The following is a 14,953-nucleotide window of genomic DNA, read 5'->3' on the forward strand; positions in this document are numbered from 1 at the left end:
TGACTCTGTTTGCACTCCCCTTTCTCTTGTGCTGACCTGTTTCTTGTGTTTCTGTGGCACTGACCTCTCTTTATTTTGTCACACTGTATGTTGCACTGCCCTATATATTGTTGCGCCCCCTGGTTGTTGCCCTGACCTTTCAGTTGTCGCTCTGCCACGTATGTTGATGTGGTGTCATGTCTGGTGCGATATCCAGTCTGTTGCGGTGGCCTATGTGTTTCTGCTGCACTGTATGTTGTTGCGCACAGCCCTGCCTGTCGCGCTGTCTTTTGCGTTACCCTGTCCTGTGAGGTCTTGCGTTGCACTGTCCGTTCCCTGGTTGTGCTTATCTGTCTCCTCATGTGCCCTGCATTACCCTGTTCGTTCCGCTGCACTGTCTGTTGCTTCTCTGTCTGTGGTTGTGCTACTCTGTTTGGGGGGCTACCCTGTCTTTTCTGCTGTCCTGCCTCGTACACTGCTCTCTGACTCTTGCATCTCTGCGCCAATGGCTGTTGCACTGTCATCCGTCTTGTTGTTGTTCTGCCCTGTCTTTGCGCTTCCCTGTCTCTTACTGCTCTGTCCTGTCTGTTGGGCTGCCCTGGGTATTGGTGACTGGCCATGCCCCTATTGCACTGCCCTGTCTCTTGTTGCGCTGCACTTTCTCATGTTGTGCTGCCTAGTGTCTTGTTGTGCTTCATTGCTTCATGCTGTGCTGTGCTGTCCTTTCCTTTGTTGTGCTGCCCTTTCTGTTTGTGCACTGCCAGGTCTCTTGTTGTGCTGTCTCTTGTTGGTTGCCTTGTGTCTTGTTGCGCTTGACCCTGTCACTCACTGCACTACCTTGACTACTGTTGCTTTGCCCTGTCTCTTGTTGCGCTACTGTGTCTGTTGTGCTGCCCTGGCTCTCTGTGCACTGTCCGTTCTCTTGTTGCGCTGTCATGTATCTTGTTGCCCAGACTCGTCTGTTGTGTTCAATAAATCAATCAATCAGTCATTTGTAGAGCACACTACATACTCGCGAGGGTCTCAAGGCGCAGGGAGGGGGGGCGCTACTGGTCGAACAGCCAGGTCTTGAGTAGCCTCCTGAAGGTCAGCAGGTCTTGGGTCTGTCGTAGGCTCAGTGGGAGGGTGTTCCTGGTCTTGGCGGCGAGGTGGGAGAAGAATCTCCTGCCGGTGGTTGTTCTTCGGATGCAAGGGACGGTGGTGAGTGCGAGGTCGGCGAAGTGGAGCTGGCGGTTGGGGATGTAGAAGGAAAGTCGTCTGTTGAGGTAGGTTGGGCCGGTCTTGTGGAGTGTCTTGTGTGTGTGGATGAGGAGCTTGAAGGATATCCTCTTGTTAACGGGGAGCCAGTGCAGGTTTCTCAGGTGGGGCGTGATGAGGCTGTGGCGTGGTACATCGAGGGTCAGTCGTGCAGAGGCGTTTTGGATGCGTTGAAGTCGTTTGATGAGCTTGGTCGGGGCTCCCGCGTAGAGGGCGTTTCGGTAGTCGAGTCTGCTGCTGACGATGGCCAGGGTGACTGTTCTTCTTGTATCTGTCGGGATCCACCTGTAGATCTTTCTGAGCATGCGGAGGGTGTTGAAGCAAGAGGAGGAGACGGCGATGACTTGCTTGGTCATGGAGAACATTGAGTCGAGGATGATCCCCAGGTTGCGTGCGTGGTCGGTGGGTGTCGGGGCTTCCCCCAGTGCCGTCGGCCACCAGGAGTCCTCCCAGGCTGAAGGGTTGTAGCTGAGGATGAGAACCTCTGTCTTGTCCGCGTTCAGCTTCAGTCGGCTAATCTTCATCCAGTCGGCGACGGCCTTCATTCCTACGTGGAGGTTGGATTTGGCAGTGATGGGGTCCTTGGTGAGCCAGAGGATCAGTGGAGTGTCGTCGGCATAGGAGATTATGTTGAGGTCGTGCTGTCGGGCGACGTGTGCGAGCGGGGCCATGTAGATGTTGAACAGTGTCGGGCTGAGTGAAGATCCCTGGGGTACGCCGCAGATGATCTCTGAGGCTTCGGATCGGAATAGGGGAGGCGGACGCTCTGGGTTCTGCCGAAGAGGAAGGAGGTGGTCCATTCCAGAGCCTTGTCTCGGATCCCTATGGCGTGGAGGCGTGCACGCAGTGTGCGGTGGCAGACTGTGTCGAAGGCGGCAGAGAGGTCCAGGAGGATGAGGGCCACGGTCTCACCATTGTCCAGCAGGGTCCTGATGTTGTCGGTGACGGCGATGAGGGCAGTCTCGGTGCTGTGGTTGCTGCGGAACCCTGACTGGGAAGGGTCCAGGGTTCTGTTTTCTTTGAGGTATCGGGTTAGCTGTCTGTTGACGATATTCTCGATGACCTTGGCCGGGAACAGAAGCAGAGAGATGGGCCGGAAGTTCTTGAGGTCTCTTGGGTCCACCTTGGGTATTTTGAGTAGGGCGTTGATCTCGGCATGTTTCCAGCTCTCTGGGAAGGGCGCGGTCTCAAAAGAGAGATTGATGACGTTGCGCAGATGGGGTGCGATGGAGCTGCTGGCTTTGTTGAAGATGTAGTGCGGGAATGGGTCTGAAGGGGAGCCGGAGTGGATTGTGCTCATGGTTTTGATGGTGTCATCGACGCTCACATTGGCCCAAGCTAGCAGGGGGTCGTGGTCGATGGTGTGCGGGGAGTCTGTTGTGTTGATGTCTGTTGGAGCTGTCTGGGTGTTGAAGCTGTTGTGGATGTCTGCTATCTTGCGGTGGAAAAAAGTGGTGAGGGAGTCGCACAGGCCTTGTGACGGCGGGATGTCGTTGGTGTTGGAGCTGGGGTTGGATAGTTCCTTCACGATGTTGAAGAGCTCCTTGCTATTTTGTGCGTTGTTGTCGAGGCGGTCTTTGAAGGAGGTCCTCTAGGCAGTCCTGATGAGGTGATGGTGGTTGCGGAGGGCGTCCTTGTGGGCTGCGTGGCTGTCCGGAGTCTGTTCACTGTGCCATTTCTTCTTTAGTTTCCGGAAGGCTCGCTTGGAGGCTAGCAGTTCTGGGGTGAACCAGCTGGCCCTCTTGGTGTCTCTGTGGGAGGGTTTCTTCAGCGGGGCGAGGGTGTTGGTGCAGTCGTCGATCCAGCGTCTGAGGCTGTGGGCAGCGTCGTCGGTGTTGGAGGGTTCGGTGGGTGGGCTGAGAGCAAGGGTTGCGTGTAGTTGGCCTTCGGTGATTTTGCTCCAGCAGCGGCGGGGGATCTGTTGGGTGCGGTGGTGTGTGGTGGGTTTCTGGAAGGTGAAGTGGATGTGCAGCGGTGGTCGGTCCAGAGGAGTTCGGTGGTGTGGCTGAAGGAGACGTGGGAGCTTGAGGAGAAGACGGGGTCGAGCGTGTGGCCGGCGGAGTGGGTAGGCATTGAGACGAGTTGCCTCAGTCCGAGGTTGGTGAGGTTATCGATCAGGGTGGTGGAGTTGCTGTCGTTGTTGTTCTCAAGGTGAAAGTTCAGGTCTCCAAGGAGGATGTAGTCGTGGAGGTCAGGGCGTGCGTGCTGATGAAGTCGGCGATGGAGTCGCTTAACTGGGTTTGGGGTCCGGGGTGGTCTGTAGATGAGGGTGCCTCTGAGGGTGTAGTTGGGGTCTGTGTGGATCTGGAAATGCATGTGTTCGGCGGTGCTTAGAGTGTCGTCGGTGCTGGTCGAGTCCCTGATGCTGTTCTTGTGGACGATGGCGATTCCTCCTCCGACTTCGTTGGTGCGGTCTCTGCGGGTGATCTTGTAGCCGTCTGGGATGGCAATGGCGATGTCGGGTGCGGAGGAGTCGTTCATCCAGGTCTCTGTCAGGAAGGTGACATCCGGGGAACAAGTGTCGAGCAGGTCCCAGAGCTCGACGGCATGTTTGCGTGCGGAGCGGGTGTATAGTAGGATGCATCGGAGGTGATTGTGGCCTTTCTTGGCGGGTGCTGGCATCGTAGCGATGGCGGTCGTCATGGCGGGTGCGGGGACCAGGGGTTCTGGCGCTGGGCGCGGTCCAGGCACGGACGGGCGCAGATGGGCTTGCCCTAACTGTTGTTGCGCTGCCCAGGCCCTTGTGCTGTAGTGTCTCTTGCTGCGCTACCCTTTTTCTTGTTGCGTAATGCGCTGCCATCTCTTGTTACTTCATCATCTTCGTCTCTTGTTGTGGGGCCCTGTCTCTTATTGCGCTACCCTATCTCTTGTTGCACTGTCCTGTCTTGTTGCGGTGCCCTTCTCTTGTTGTGCTGCCCCGTCTTTTGTGTTTTCATGCCTCTTGTTGCGCTGCCTTGTCTGTTGCCGTGCCTAGACTCTTGTTTCGCCTTTCTGTCTCTTGTTGACTTCCCTGTCTCTTGTTGCAGTACCCTGTCTGTTGATATGCCCCCCACCCCCCTCATACAGTTCTGGCTATATCTACCATAGACCGGGCGCTGCCTTATTGATTCTCTGCATTAGCGCCCCGCGTTGTTTCTGGCTGTGCTTGTGACGGCCCTTGAAACCAACAGAAACGCAACAAATGCATTTTGCAGTTTGTCTGCCAAAAGTATTTTCTTCACAGACAAAAATAGATGCGCGTTTGAAAGTTCGTCAAAGCAAGCATTGTTTCCTGGCATTCTTGGATGTTTAGCGCGCTAAAACTCACATGGGAAGCACAACACGTTTGACATTTAAGGAAGAAAAAAAACTGAAGCAAAATAAGACGGTAGAATAGTATGTGGTTCTTTATGAGTTCTCATTATGTTAGCATTTGCTCTCTGTACAAAGGCAGCTCTGACTGAAATGCAACCGACTCTATGCACCAGCAGCAGCACTACAAACAGGATTGGCAGGGATAGCGACTACTTGTGCAGGGAAGCACTGGTAAAAGTTTGTAGCGCAGCACTTCTTGCCAGGAGAGGGCTGCAGGCATCGCATCCAGCAGCAGTGAATCACGGTCCCCTCGGTAACCATAGCAATGTGTGTTCCATTGCAGGAGCTGATAGATTCCAGACAGCTCGGCGCAGGCCGCCTCAGCAGAGTGGAGGCGCTGGCTCCCGCCGTGAAAGGGAACACCACAGCCGCCGGCTGCGCGCTCATGGACGGCGAGACCCAGGCCCTGCAGGCCGACTGGAAGCAGTGGGAGGACAGCGTCTTCCATGCTCAGCGGGGCCTGGAGAGCGTGGGCAACCAGATGGCGGTGTCGGAGCAGGAGTTTGCGGCGCAGGTCGCGCAGCTGGAGAAGGCCCTGCAGGAGTTCGGCGCGTGCCTCCAGACCTGGGAGCGGAGGCTGACCCCGTCCGAGGGCAAGAGCACCGACAAGGAGATCGTGGGATGCTGGCACCAAGAAAAGGTGAGTCTGCAGGACTGACGGGAAGGTACAAAGAGCGAAAAGTAATTAACTTTCAACTAATTTGCAATTCAGAGCATCTTTCTTGCAGAGTGAGTTGTTGTCAACCTGTCAAATCTAACGGTGTACTTACATTTCAGCTGGGTCAAGCGAGCACATGGGATTACTAATCATCACTAGATTAATTGCTCTAAAACGGCCTTGCCGTATTTCTTGCCCGTGTGAAAGTTTATTACGATGCATGTGAAATTTATTTAGCTGCATAGTAACACTAACTTTTCAAAGGTCTTCGCAGTAATTTATTACTAAAAGTGGTTGACTCATCGCTTGTGCTGGTGCAGCAGTGTACGTGGTGCGTCTCGTACAGGGTGAGGGTGGCAAAACGGGACATGTTTTCACATTATGTGTGTAGTGTGGTCTAAAACGACGGCCAGTGCTAAAAGATCCCTTTGAACCCGACTTAAAGCGCTTCAGCGCCTCGTCAGAATTAGTGGGTGCTGTGGAAATACAATTGAATACGTCGTTATAAAACTAGTGGTTTAATTTAATTAAAAGCATATGGGTGCCGTATTTGCGTCTCTAATGATGTCACAGGAAGTTTATGTCAAAGGAGTACAAACAAGCTATCTTGAAAGCTTGAGGCTGCAACCTATTAATAAAATGTGACTGCTGAGTGCACAAACAAAACACCTGCTAAAACTGTCAAAAGCTAAAAGAATACTTAAAACATAATTTCTCTAAATTGGATAAAATAGGCGTTGCAATCAGGCCATGTATTTTTAAATCTACTTTTTAGTGTTTAGTAAAGCGCTAAAGTGTCACCTTGTGGCCACTTCCAAATGCTAGGCCAGAAGGCAGGTGTTGGAAATACGGGATTTTGGTTTGAGCGGCAGAGGGGTATGTGGCTAGTGAGGCTGCTTCACAAAGCAATTGTCCTCACGTTAAAAGGTGTCGCACAGCATCTTTATTTTTAAATGCAGAGCATGCATTGATGCAGGCTAGAGTATCGTGATTATGCACCATTTGTAAACTGCCATACCATTGCAGTGCCCTCGCCTATTTATTAATTAATTTATTTATTTAGTTAGTTGCACTCCAATATGCACTAACCAGACCCCGAAGGATATCAGAGTGCTTTACATAGGTCAACAGCAAGAATATTGACAGTAATGCAACAGGATTAGTAACACATTAAACCCTAAAATTGGAGGAATAGAAGCAGTTAGCATATTTTAATGATTTGTATTACAGAACCCTTCTAAGGTGGGAGATACTGTTAACGGGGAAGGATTTCTAGTTATTTTTTGAAGGAATTATGGGAGGGGTTGGTCCTGATAGCAGGTCGGATGTCATTCCATATTTGAGGCCCGACCATGAGAAGGCTTCTTTCAGAGTTCAAGTCTTTTTGAAAGCTGGGTATGATTTGACTTTGAGGGGTATGCAAAGTCAAATATTAAAGGCTTACTCCTGGTGGTTGATGTGAGCAATCCGGATGTCTTCTCAGCCATTCCTCCGGCGTACAATATCTTCCGGCAGGATAGAGTGAAGGGTAGAGGCGGGGGAGTGGCGGTAGTGGTGAAAAAGAGCGTTTCCTGCTCAGTTCTTCCTCTTAATTCCATCGGGAGCGCTGAGTCGCTCGCCTTCACGCTCAGACTGTCCCCGGGCCAGGCCCTGAAGGGGTTGTTGGTCTACAGGCCACCAGGCCCTTTGGGTTCCTTCCTGGAAGATCTGCAGACAGCTGTCTCTGAGTTGGTGCTGACCTCACAGCACTGCGTCATGGCTGGTGATTTCAACCTCCACCTTGACGTAGCGGATGACTCGGATGCGGTCAAACTGTTGGATATTACATCTCCACTGGGATTGTTACCGTTCGTGTCGGGGCCAACCCATGAGAAGGGGCATACCCTGGATCAGGTGTTTTCATCTGTCCCTCTTACGGAGGTTGACACCCTGCCGGTGCTCTGGTCCGATCACAGGCTGATCAGATTTTCGGTGCTGGAGAGTGCGCGGCCGGATAACAGTGCCTCAGTCTTGTCTAGACCGACCTCGAGAGCGCTGCACAGAGTGACACCTGACATGCTGGAACAGGCGCTTCTGGATCACCCATGCCATCTTTCGGGCGATCTGGATAGCGACACTGAGGCTCTGCAGCGGTGGCTCATTGATAGGCTGGACGATCTGGCCCCCAAGGTAGCCCTCCGATCCACGGTGGCACGGCAATCTGCACCATGGTTTACGGAGGCTCTTCGTGTGGCTCGCAGCCAATGTAAGGTGGCCGAGAGGGCCTGGCGACGTTTGTATGATGGGGAGGCTAAACTCGCCTACAAGGCGGTGGTGAAGGCCTACCATCGGGACATTCTGGGAGCTAAGAGGGACTATTTGGCTAGGAGGATCGAGGCTTCCGCGAACTCCTGTAAGGAGATCTTCACCATTGTGAAGGAGTTCACGACCCCTAGTTCCCAATCGCCCCCTCTAGTTTCTTCAGATACGTGGGCAGGTGATCTGGCCGGCTTCTTCACTAATAAGATCAAGGCGATTCAGGCCTCCTTTGTGGAAGGACCGGAGGATGGAAGCGGCGTCACCGGGGCTGGGTGCGGATTTCCGCACACACCGACGGCGGTGCTGTCTGATTTTCCTGCTGTTTCCAGCGATGTGTCCAGGCAGCTGTTGGCCAATTTGAAATCTGGCTCGCCACTTGACCCCTGCCCCGCCAAATTTTTGGCTGGGATGGCGGAGGTGGTGAATCCGCTGGTTAATCCCATCCTCAACGCCTCGCTGAGGGAGGGGAGGGTCCCCAGCTCTTGGAAGAGAGCGATGGTGATCCCCCTCCTAAAGAAACCGGGTCTCGACGTCGAGGTTCTGGCCAATTATAGGCCAATTTCACTTCTTCCGGCCCTCACGAAGATCACGGAAAAACACGTCCACGGTGTCCTGTCGCGCTTTCTGGAAGCTAACAATCTGCTCCATCCATCTCAATCCGGTTTCCGTCCTAATTTTAGTACGGAAACGGCATTGTTAGAGGTCACTGAGATCATCAGGGAGACTCTTGATGTCGGCGGGAGGGCGATGCTGGTCATGTTAGATCTATCGGCGGCCTTCGACACCGTCCCCCACAGGGCGCTCTTAGCGAGGCTTTATGACATCGGCCTTAGGGGGACGGCGCTCAGGTGGTTTACATCCTTCCTTGAAGGCCGCCGCCAGACGGTCTGGGTTTCCCAGAGCTCTGCCGAGATGCCGCCATTGGGAGTTGGGGTTCCACAGGGATCTGTGTTGAGCCCCACGTTGTTTAACATCTTTATGTCCCCTTTGGCGGCCTTGGTGGAAGCATATGGGGCCCAGATCATCTCTTACGCCGACGACACGCAACTCCTCTTCACATGCGGGAAAGACCAGGAGTTTGATGGAGGGAGAATTCGGGACTGTCTTACATTGGTCTTTGACTGGTTCCAACGGAACAGTCTAAGGGCCAACTCGAGCAAGTCCGAGGTTCTGTTTTTTGGTTGCGGTGTCGATCCGGAGTGGCAGCATTGGTGGCCGTCCGACATGAGCCCTCCTGCACAGTCTTCCTTGGTGGCTAAAAACCTGGGTGTCAAGCTGGACAACCAGCTATCGCTGCGAACACACATTCTGGGTCTGGCTGGCACCTGTTATGGAATTTTGAAAATGCTCCGTAAATTCCTGCCCCTGCTGTCTGAGGAGCACAGGCGTATTACTGTGCAGGCTCTCGTCGGTTCGAGGCTTGATTATGCTAATGCCCTCTTCCTTGGCCTCCCTGATTACCTAGTTCAGCGCCTACAGGTGGTACAGAACTCTGCCGCCCGGGCTATCTTTGGCCTGCGTAGACGAGCCCGAGCTTCCGGGCTGCTTCAGGCGCTACATTGGCTGCCTGTCCGGAAGCGGATCCAGTTTAAATCCCTGACTCTGATGCACAAAGCCCTGTTTGGATCAGGGGCTGGATACCTGCGGCGGAGACTAGCCTTCTATCGACCAGTCCGCTCCTTGCGCTCGGAATCCCTTTACAAAGCGGTGGTCCCTCGGGTGAGGAAGGCCCGCACGGGAGGGCGCTCTTTCAGCTGCAAAGCCCCACAGCTGTGGAACTCGCTTCCTCTTTCGCTGCGCAGCACTGTCAATTTGTTCCAGTTCAGGAAGAGCCTGAAGACCTGGCTTTTTAATCTTTAGGCTGTTCTTATTGCTTCAGTTTCAGTTCTTTTTCTCATTTTTTTGCTGTGTTGTGTTATTTTTATTCTGAGATGCAGGTGGAAAGCGCCGGGACACTCTTTTCGAGTAGCCGTGCGCTATAAAAGAACGCTGTAACATAACATAACATAACAGGTAGAAACCAAGATGCAAAATGCACACTTAAATAGCACACAATAAATAGATTTTTCAGTCTTGTAGAGACACATCGGAGATAATGCTTACTTCTGTGTCCTGTTCGTGGACAGGCATACCAATCATGACCTTCCATATCATGAACAATTAGCCTAAGAAATTCTGAGCTACGTTTTTTAATATCACCGGATCCACCTCATATTCCATGTCTGGATGCCCCTGGTCATCATAGCCTTCCAGCATTGGTTGCATCTAGAGTCTGGTACCTGATTTCAGAAATACACAAAAGACCATAGTGCTTAAAAGAACTTGTTTTCTTTGTCAAGAGGGGAACGGTGTGGTAAAGTGCCACACTGCTCTTCACTTCAGCATTGTGAAAGGCCAGCAATACATTTTTTTTCCCACAAGGGACCTGTGTCACACGTCTAATGGCAGGTACTCTACATGACTTTTATTATGGCTCCCCTGTTGGTCTGTAGGGGTAGACCCAATGTACAACACCTTTTAAAATTGTTGAATACTGTGTCTGTGTGTAGGCCACAACCTGACTAGCATTTTGTGCCAGCTTATTGACAGTCATGGATAAAGACCTTTTACCTGCATTGTAATGTGGAAAGACTGCCTACTGTCTCTTCCAGGTCTAACCTAAATAGTGTGTTATGACTGAATACTCTTCAGTCCCCTTAGCTTGAGAGGTATGTATGTGGAGTGCTTGGTTACATGTGGAGTGGAGTTCTCCAGTATGGGGATCCCCTTGTGTGTCTATTGCCCCATGTTTGTAGGGTCCTACATTGGGACACTGGTCACTCAGAAACATATGCTGTCCCCTCTTTTATCGTGTAGCCCACCACATTTATCTCTTCTCAGCAGAATCCCCAACTATTAGCCAGGTGATATGTGTCTAGTTCTGAGTTTACATCCAGAATAATGGAGCAGGGGGAGTTCCATGAGTTAATCTTCCCTGGATCAAACCAGTTCCATTAGGGAAACCCGTGGCATGAGGAAAGGAACACTTAGAAAAAAAGCTGTGGCCATGGGCATGACCCATTCCAAACGCATCATTCAAGGAGAATGCTGACTTGACGTCCCTTGTCCAGCTCTGGCAGGAGAGCTGAGCCTGGTAACAATCACTGATTAGTGGTGTAGGAAAGCAGGAGCGTCAGGGCCATCCTTGGCAACTGTGAACATCCTTCGCATTATGGTCATTCACACAGTCATTATTATGTCCCTGGCATGATGACCATTCTTTACCTAGGCATAATGATGGCCAGCCTTGACAAAATGGTGGTATGTGGTTGGAGAATATCGCTGTCAGAATATCATCTGACATAAATATCATGCCCTAAATATCATTTACAAAAATATCACCCCATTGGGTTAAATAATTGAAAATCTTCTGCCAGTGCGACAGTGTTTTTGTAAAGTATATTCAGAACACATAATTTATGTCAGGTTGTGGGCATTCTTAGAATTATAAAGGCTGCCCATAGCATAAAGGGTATTATTGTCGTATGGTGTGCATCCTTGGCACTATGTTACCCAGTCTTGACACAGGCGGTCTTGGCATAATGGTTCTGGCTTAAATTGTGTGATTTGTTTGTACCATGAAGGCCATCTTTGACAGGTGACCGTCATTCATAGGCATGTGAGTTCATCCTTGAGATGTGATTTTCATATGTAGGCATGTAAGTACTTGATGAATCGACAAGCCGATGTTTATGCGATTTGAGCTTGTTTATCGAAAGCAAAAAGAATGTATTTGACAGTAAAATGTATATTTTCAGAAACTGATAAGTTGATGTTTGGGTACATAACAACTGCATTTTTTTAAATGTATTGTAGCTGATATTTGAATGAAAATTCATTCTGAGTTGAAGCACCTCGTTATATATCAGATAAAGTATCCCCTGCCGTACATTACGAAATTGCAAGCCATGGGGGAGTTCCATGACCCTATAGAGAAATGAAGCCGAAAACTGAGTTCCTTTATAAGGTTATGGAATACTAATGTGAATTGCAGTATCCTTAACATGTACAGCAGGGTGTAATTTATTCCTTATAATACATGTTCACTATCACCAATCTCTTGTACAAAATTATACACATCCAAAAAGATATTAGGTAGTTGTTGCAAAAATATATTAGATGCAGTTTAATACAAGTCAGTGCTTTAAAAAAAAGATGCAGTAGAAACATGCCGAAAGATTCCAAATTTTACTTTCTGTTTGTCAATGTACAGTAAGAAAAAACAGAGCAGAAAAAAGAACACCAAAGTTTTGTTTTCCTTCTTTAAAGAAGTGTCTTTAATTATGCTGCGTGACCTGGAGTGACTTTGCCCTTGGCTGCTGGTTCTGACAGATTAAGACGTCGGAAATCAATTGTAATAAGTTATTACAGTTGAGTTCTTATATCATTTCTTTGTAACTGGCGATTCGGTGCGTCACAAGTTGCTGATTATAAGGTAATCATAGATGTGTTTTTATGCAATGATTGCAGAGTCCTATTTATTATAATATTATTTCAGTGATGCCAGAGAGTGCTTGCTGTTTATTGCTGTTATTTCATGATACATGTGAGTGCAGTTAATAATATTATATATATATTTTTTTACATTGCTGTTGATAACTGCATAGTGCGCCGAGGTGCTGACTATACTGTTAATTGGATTGTCCGGTCTCTGTTGTAATCTTGTCTGATGTAGTCATTAATGTAACAGCGATAATATTTGTTAGTACCCCTGACCATTTTTAGGTCTCGCCTGGCTAAGGCTGCGCGAATGCGCAGTCTCGCTGGCGTGATTTAATGAGATGTGGGTATTTTCTGTAAGGGGCATTAAGCCCCGCCCCTCTTTTCCATTGGCTGGTGTCACCGTTTATGCTAAACGGTGGCCAGCCATTGGAAAAGAGGTGTCGGTGACGTATTTGCTTGGCTTTCTGAGCCCTCCCATTTGGACGGCCTGGCCTGCTTTGTGTTCGTCGCAAAAGGTTTCTTATCTTTATGAGGCTAAACACATGGCCCCATAAAGACAAGAAACCTTTTAGCAGGCGAGGCCGTCCAAGTGGAACGGCAGAAAAAGCCCAGCGAAAACGTCATGGCCAGCGCATGCTTGAAATACTGACGGGGGACTGAGTGAGACGAGTCTCCTATGGGAAAAATTGGATATCTTTAAAGTTTTTCACACACTTTGAGTACTGTGAAATTGAGGAACTACATATGGTTAAAGCAGCATAATAAAAATTATGGAGTGGCCTCCTCTCGTTAAGGAGTGCCTCCATTTCCGCATTAAACAATGTTTAATAGCAATTGTGTGCACACACCGGACACGATCATTGTTGTTCGCTTGGTGATGAAACATGTTACAAAACCCGCTTATCCTCAAGTTACAATCACAGTCACGTTTTTGACAGGATGATCTTTCAAGTTGTCATTTGTGTAAATCGGCCGCAGTTTTGTGCTAGCATTGAAAACTGTAAGTGGTAGTGAGGGGCAAAAGTTGGCTGTGCACATGGTTTGTGTGTGTGTATGTGTGTGTGTGTTTGTATGTGTGTATTTGTGTGTGTATATATGTTTGAGTGTGTGTATATGTGTGTGTCAATGCGTGTTTTATCTGAGGCGTGCTATGTGTGTGCTCACACCAGTGGGTGTCTTGCAGTTACAACACTGCTACCCTTGTTCTGTACCGAGCTAAGCGCATGAATCAAACGCAAATCACAAAAGGAAGATACAGAACCTCGGTGGGGCCGGGGGGGGGGGGGAGGAGGTGGGGAGCTTCTCGCTTTACTTAATAGCCTATTTAAACCCTTCCCTGTAATGGAAGGTAGATTGTTTAATATCAGCTGTCACACAGCTTTAGTGCTGCTTTAAAACACACAAACCTCACATCGAACCGTCACTTCTAATTAAATCAGTCCCAGGGGGGCTCGAGGCTGGGGGAGCGGGTGCGGGGCGGGTTGTTCTTTCCATGTCTCTAGAAAGGAAACCACCTGTTCTGTCGCTATAATCAATACATGTTTTCAAACCCCGAGATGCTAGCAAGGCTCGCTCACTACTTACTGCTGTGATCTTTTTTTTATTGTCACACCCTACTGTGTGTATATATGGTGCCAACGCCTGCGGAGAGCTGCTCGTAAACATGGCTTCTGGAATGAAGACACTCGCCTTTCTTTAGGGGCTCTGGTGCCTGGGGTGGATGGCTAAGAGACAGAGACCCCCCCCCCCCTTTTCAAATTAAAATAGCAGAAAGTGACCTTCGACACACCTCCTCGCGCCCCCCATGCACACGCCACCTGACACCTTAAGACAACAAGTGCTTATACAGGCCTCTAAATACCTGGAAATAGACTTGAAACATGTTAAACATGTGTAATGTGCATTGTATGGCCTTTTCAAAGCCACGAAACAATGTGTCACTTCCCAACCACCTGCGTCATTGCCCGCTGCATTTTTTTTTTTTTTTTTTTTTTTTTTTTTTTTTTTTTTATTGGCATTTGTTATAATTTACAAACAAACAACAACCAAAACATTGTGGTCACAGCACAGCAGCACCCTACATCCATGTCACCTTTTCATTTCCTAATCAGAGGACTGTTATACACTTCTTCCTCCCCCTTGCGCACTAATCGTTCGCCGACTCTGTGGAAACAGTTTGCAAATATTGGGTTAGGTATACCCAGTAGTCTCTGGGCGTAGACCCCGCAGGGAGTTCCTCTTCGTAAGTTTTCAGGGTATCTCTGCAGTACGTTAAGTCTATAAGCCAGTCTTTCGGCTTCGGGCTCCTCCTCCCATTCCAGCATAGCGAGACCCTTCGCTTGGCCATTAGTAACGCAACCACACAGAATCTACGCTTTAGGGCCCGCAAGTCGGGCAGCAGCCCCAGCAAACAGGTTTTGGCCTCGCATCGCACCCCACCTCCCACCATGGCCCCCAGTATTTTCGTCACCTGCTCCCAGTATTCTCCCACTGCTGCGCAGGACCATGCCAGATGCAGGAAATCTGCCCCTTCAGACCCACAGCGTTCACACCTAGAGTCCCCACGCAGCCCATACCGTTGTAGTCTAGCCGGCGTGTAGTATGTCTGGTGTAGGTATTTGAAATGTAATATGCGGAGGTTGCCATTGGGCGTCAGCATCCCCGTCAGTGTGCAGGCCGTTGTCCACTCCTCCTCCGTTAACTTCGTGCCTAGGCAGCTGCTCCACTTGTCCATGGAAACGTGCGTGTTTCCCGCTATGTCCTCCTGCATTTTTATATATAGTGTTGATACTAGGTGTTTTTTGGCAGGTGTGGTTATCAGCCATTGCAGTGCTGTTAATGTCTGCGGTTCTAGGGGGTATGTTGGATACAGCTGCTTTACAGCTTTTTGTAACCTATGATAGTTAAAACGAAAAAGTGTAGACA

The 14,953-nt window shown here is 49.7% G+C and overlaps 1 protein-coding gene across 1 annotated transcript in view; it reads left to right on the forward strand.

Moving 5' to 3' along the window:
* SYNE1 (spectrin repeat containing nuclear envelope protein 1) overlaps positions 1-14,953 on the forward strand; it is a 1,959,630-nt gene that overhangs the window by 911,879 nt on the left and 1,032,798 nt on the right. The window contains exon 54 of the mRNA XM_085611789.1: positions 4,874-5,230. Within this exon, the coding sequence (XP_085467915.1) occupies positions 4,874-5,230 (357 nt within the window). The remainder of the gene's footprint in view (positions 1-4,873; positions 5,231-14,953) is intronic.

Source organism: Triturus cristatus, chromosome 6, assembly GCF_964204655.1.
Source record: "Triturus cristatus chromosome 6, aTriCri1.1, whole genome shotgun sequence".
Taxonomy (NCBI): domain Eukaryota; kingdom Metazoa; phylum Chordata; class Amphibia; order Caudata; family Salamandridae; genus Triturus; species Triturus cristatus.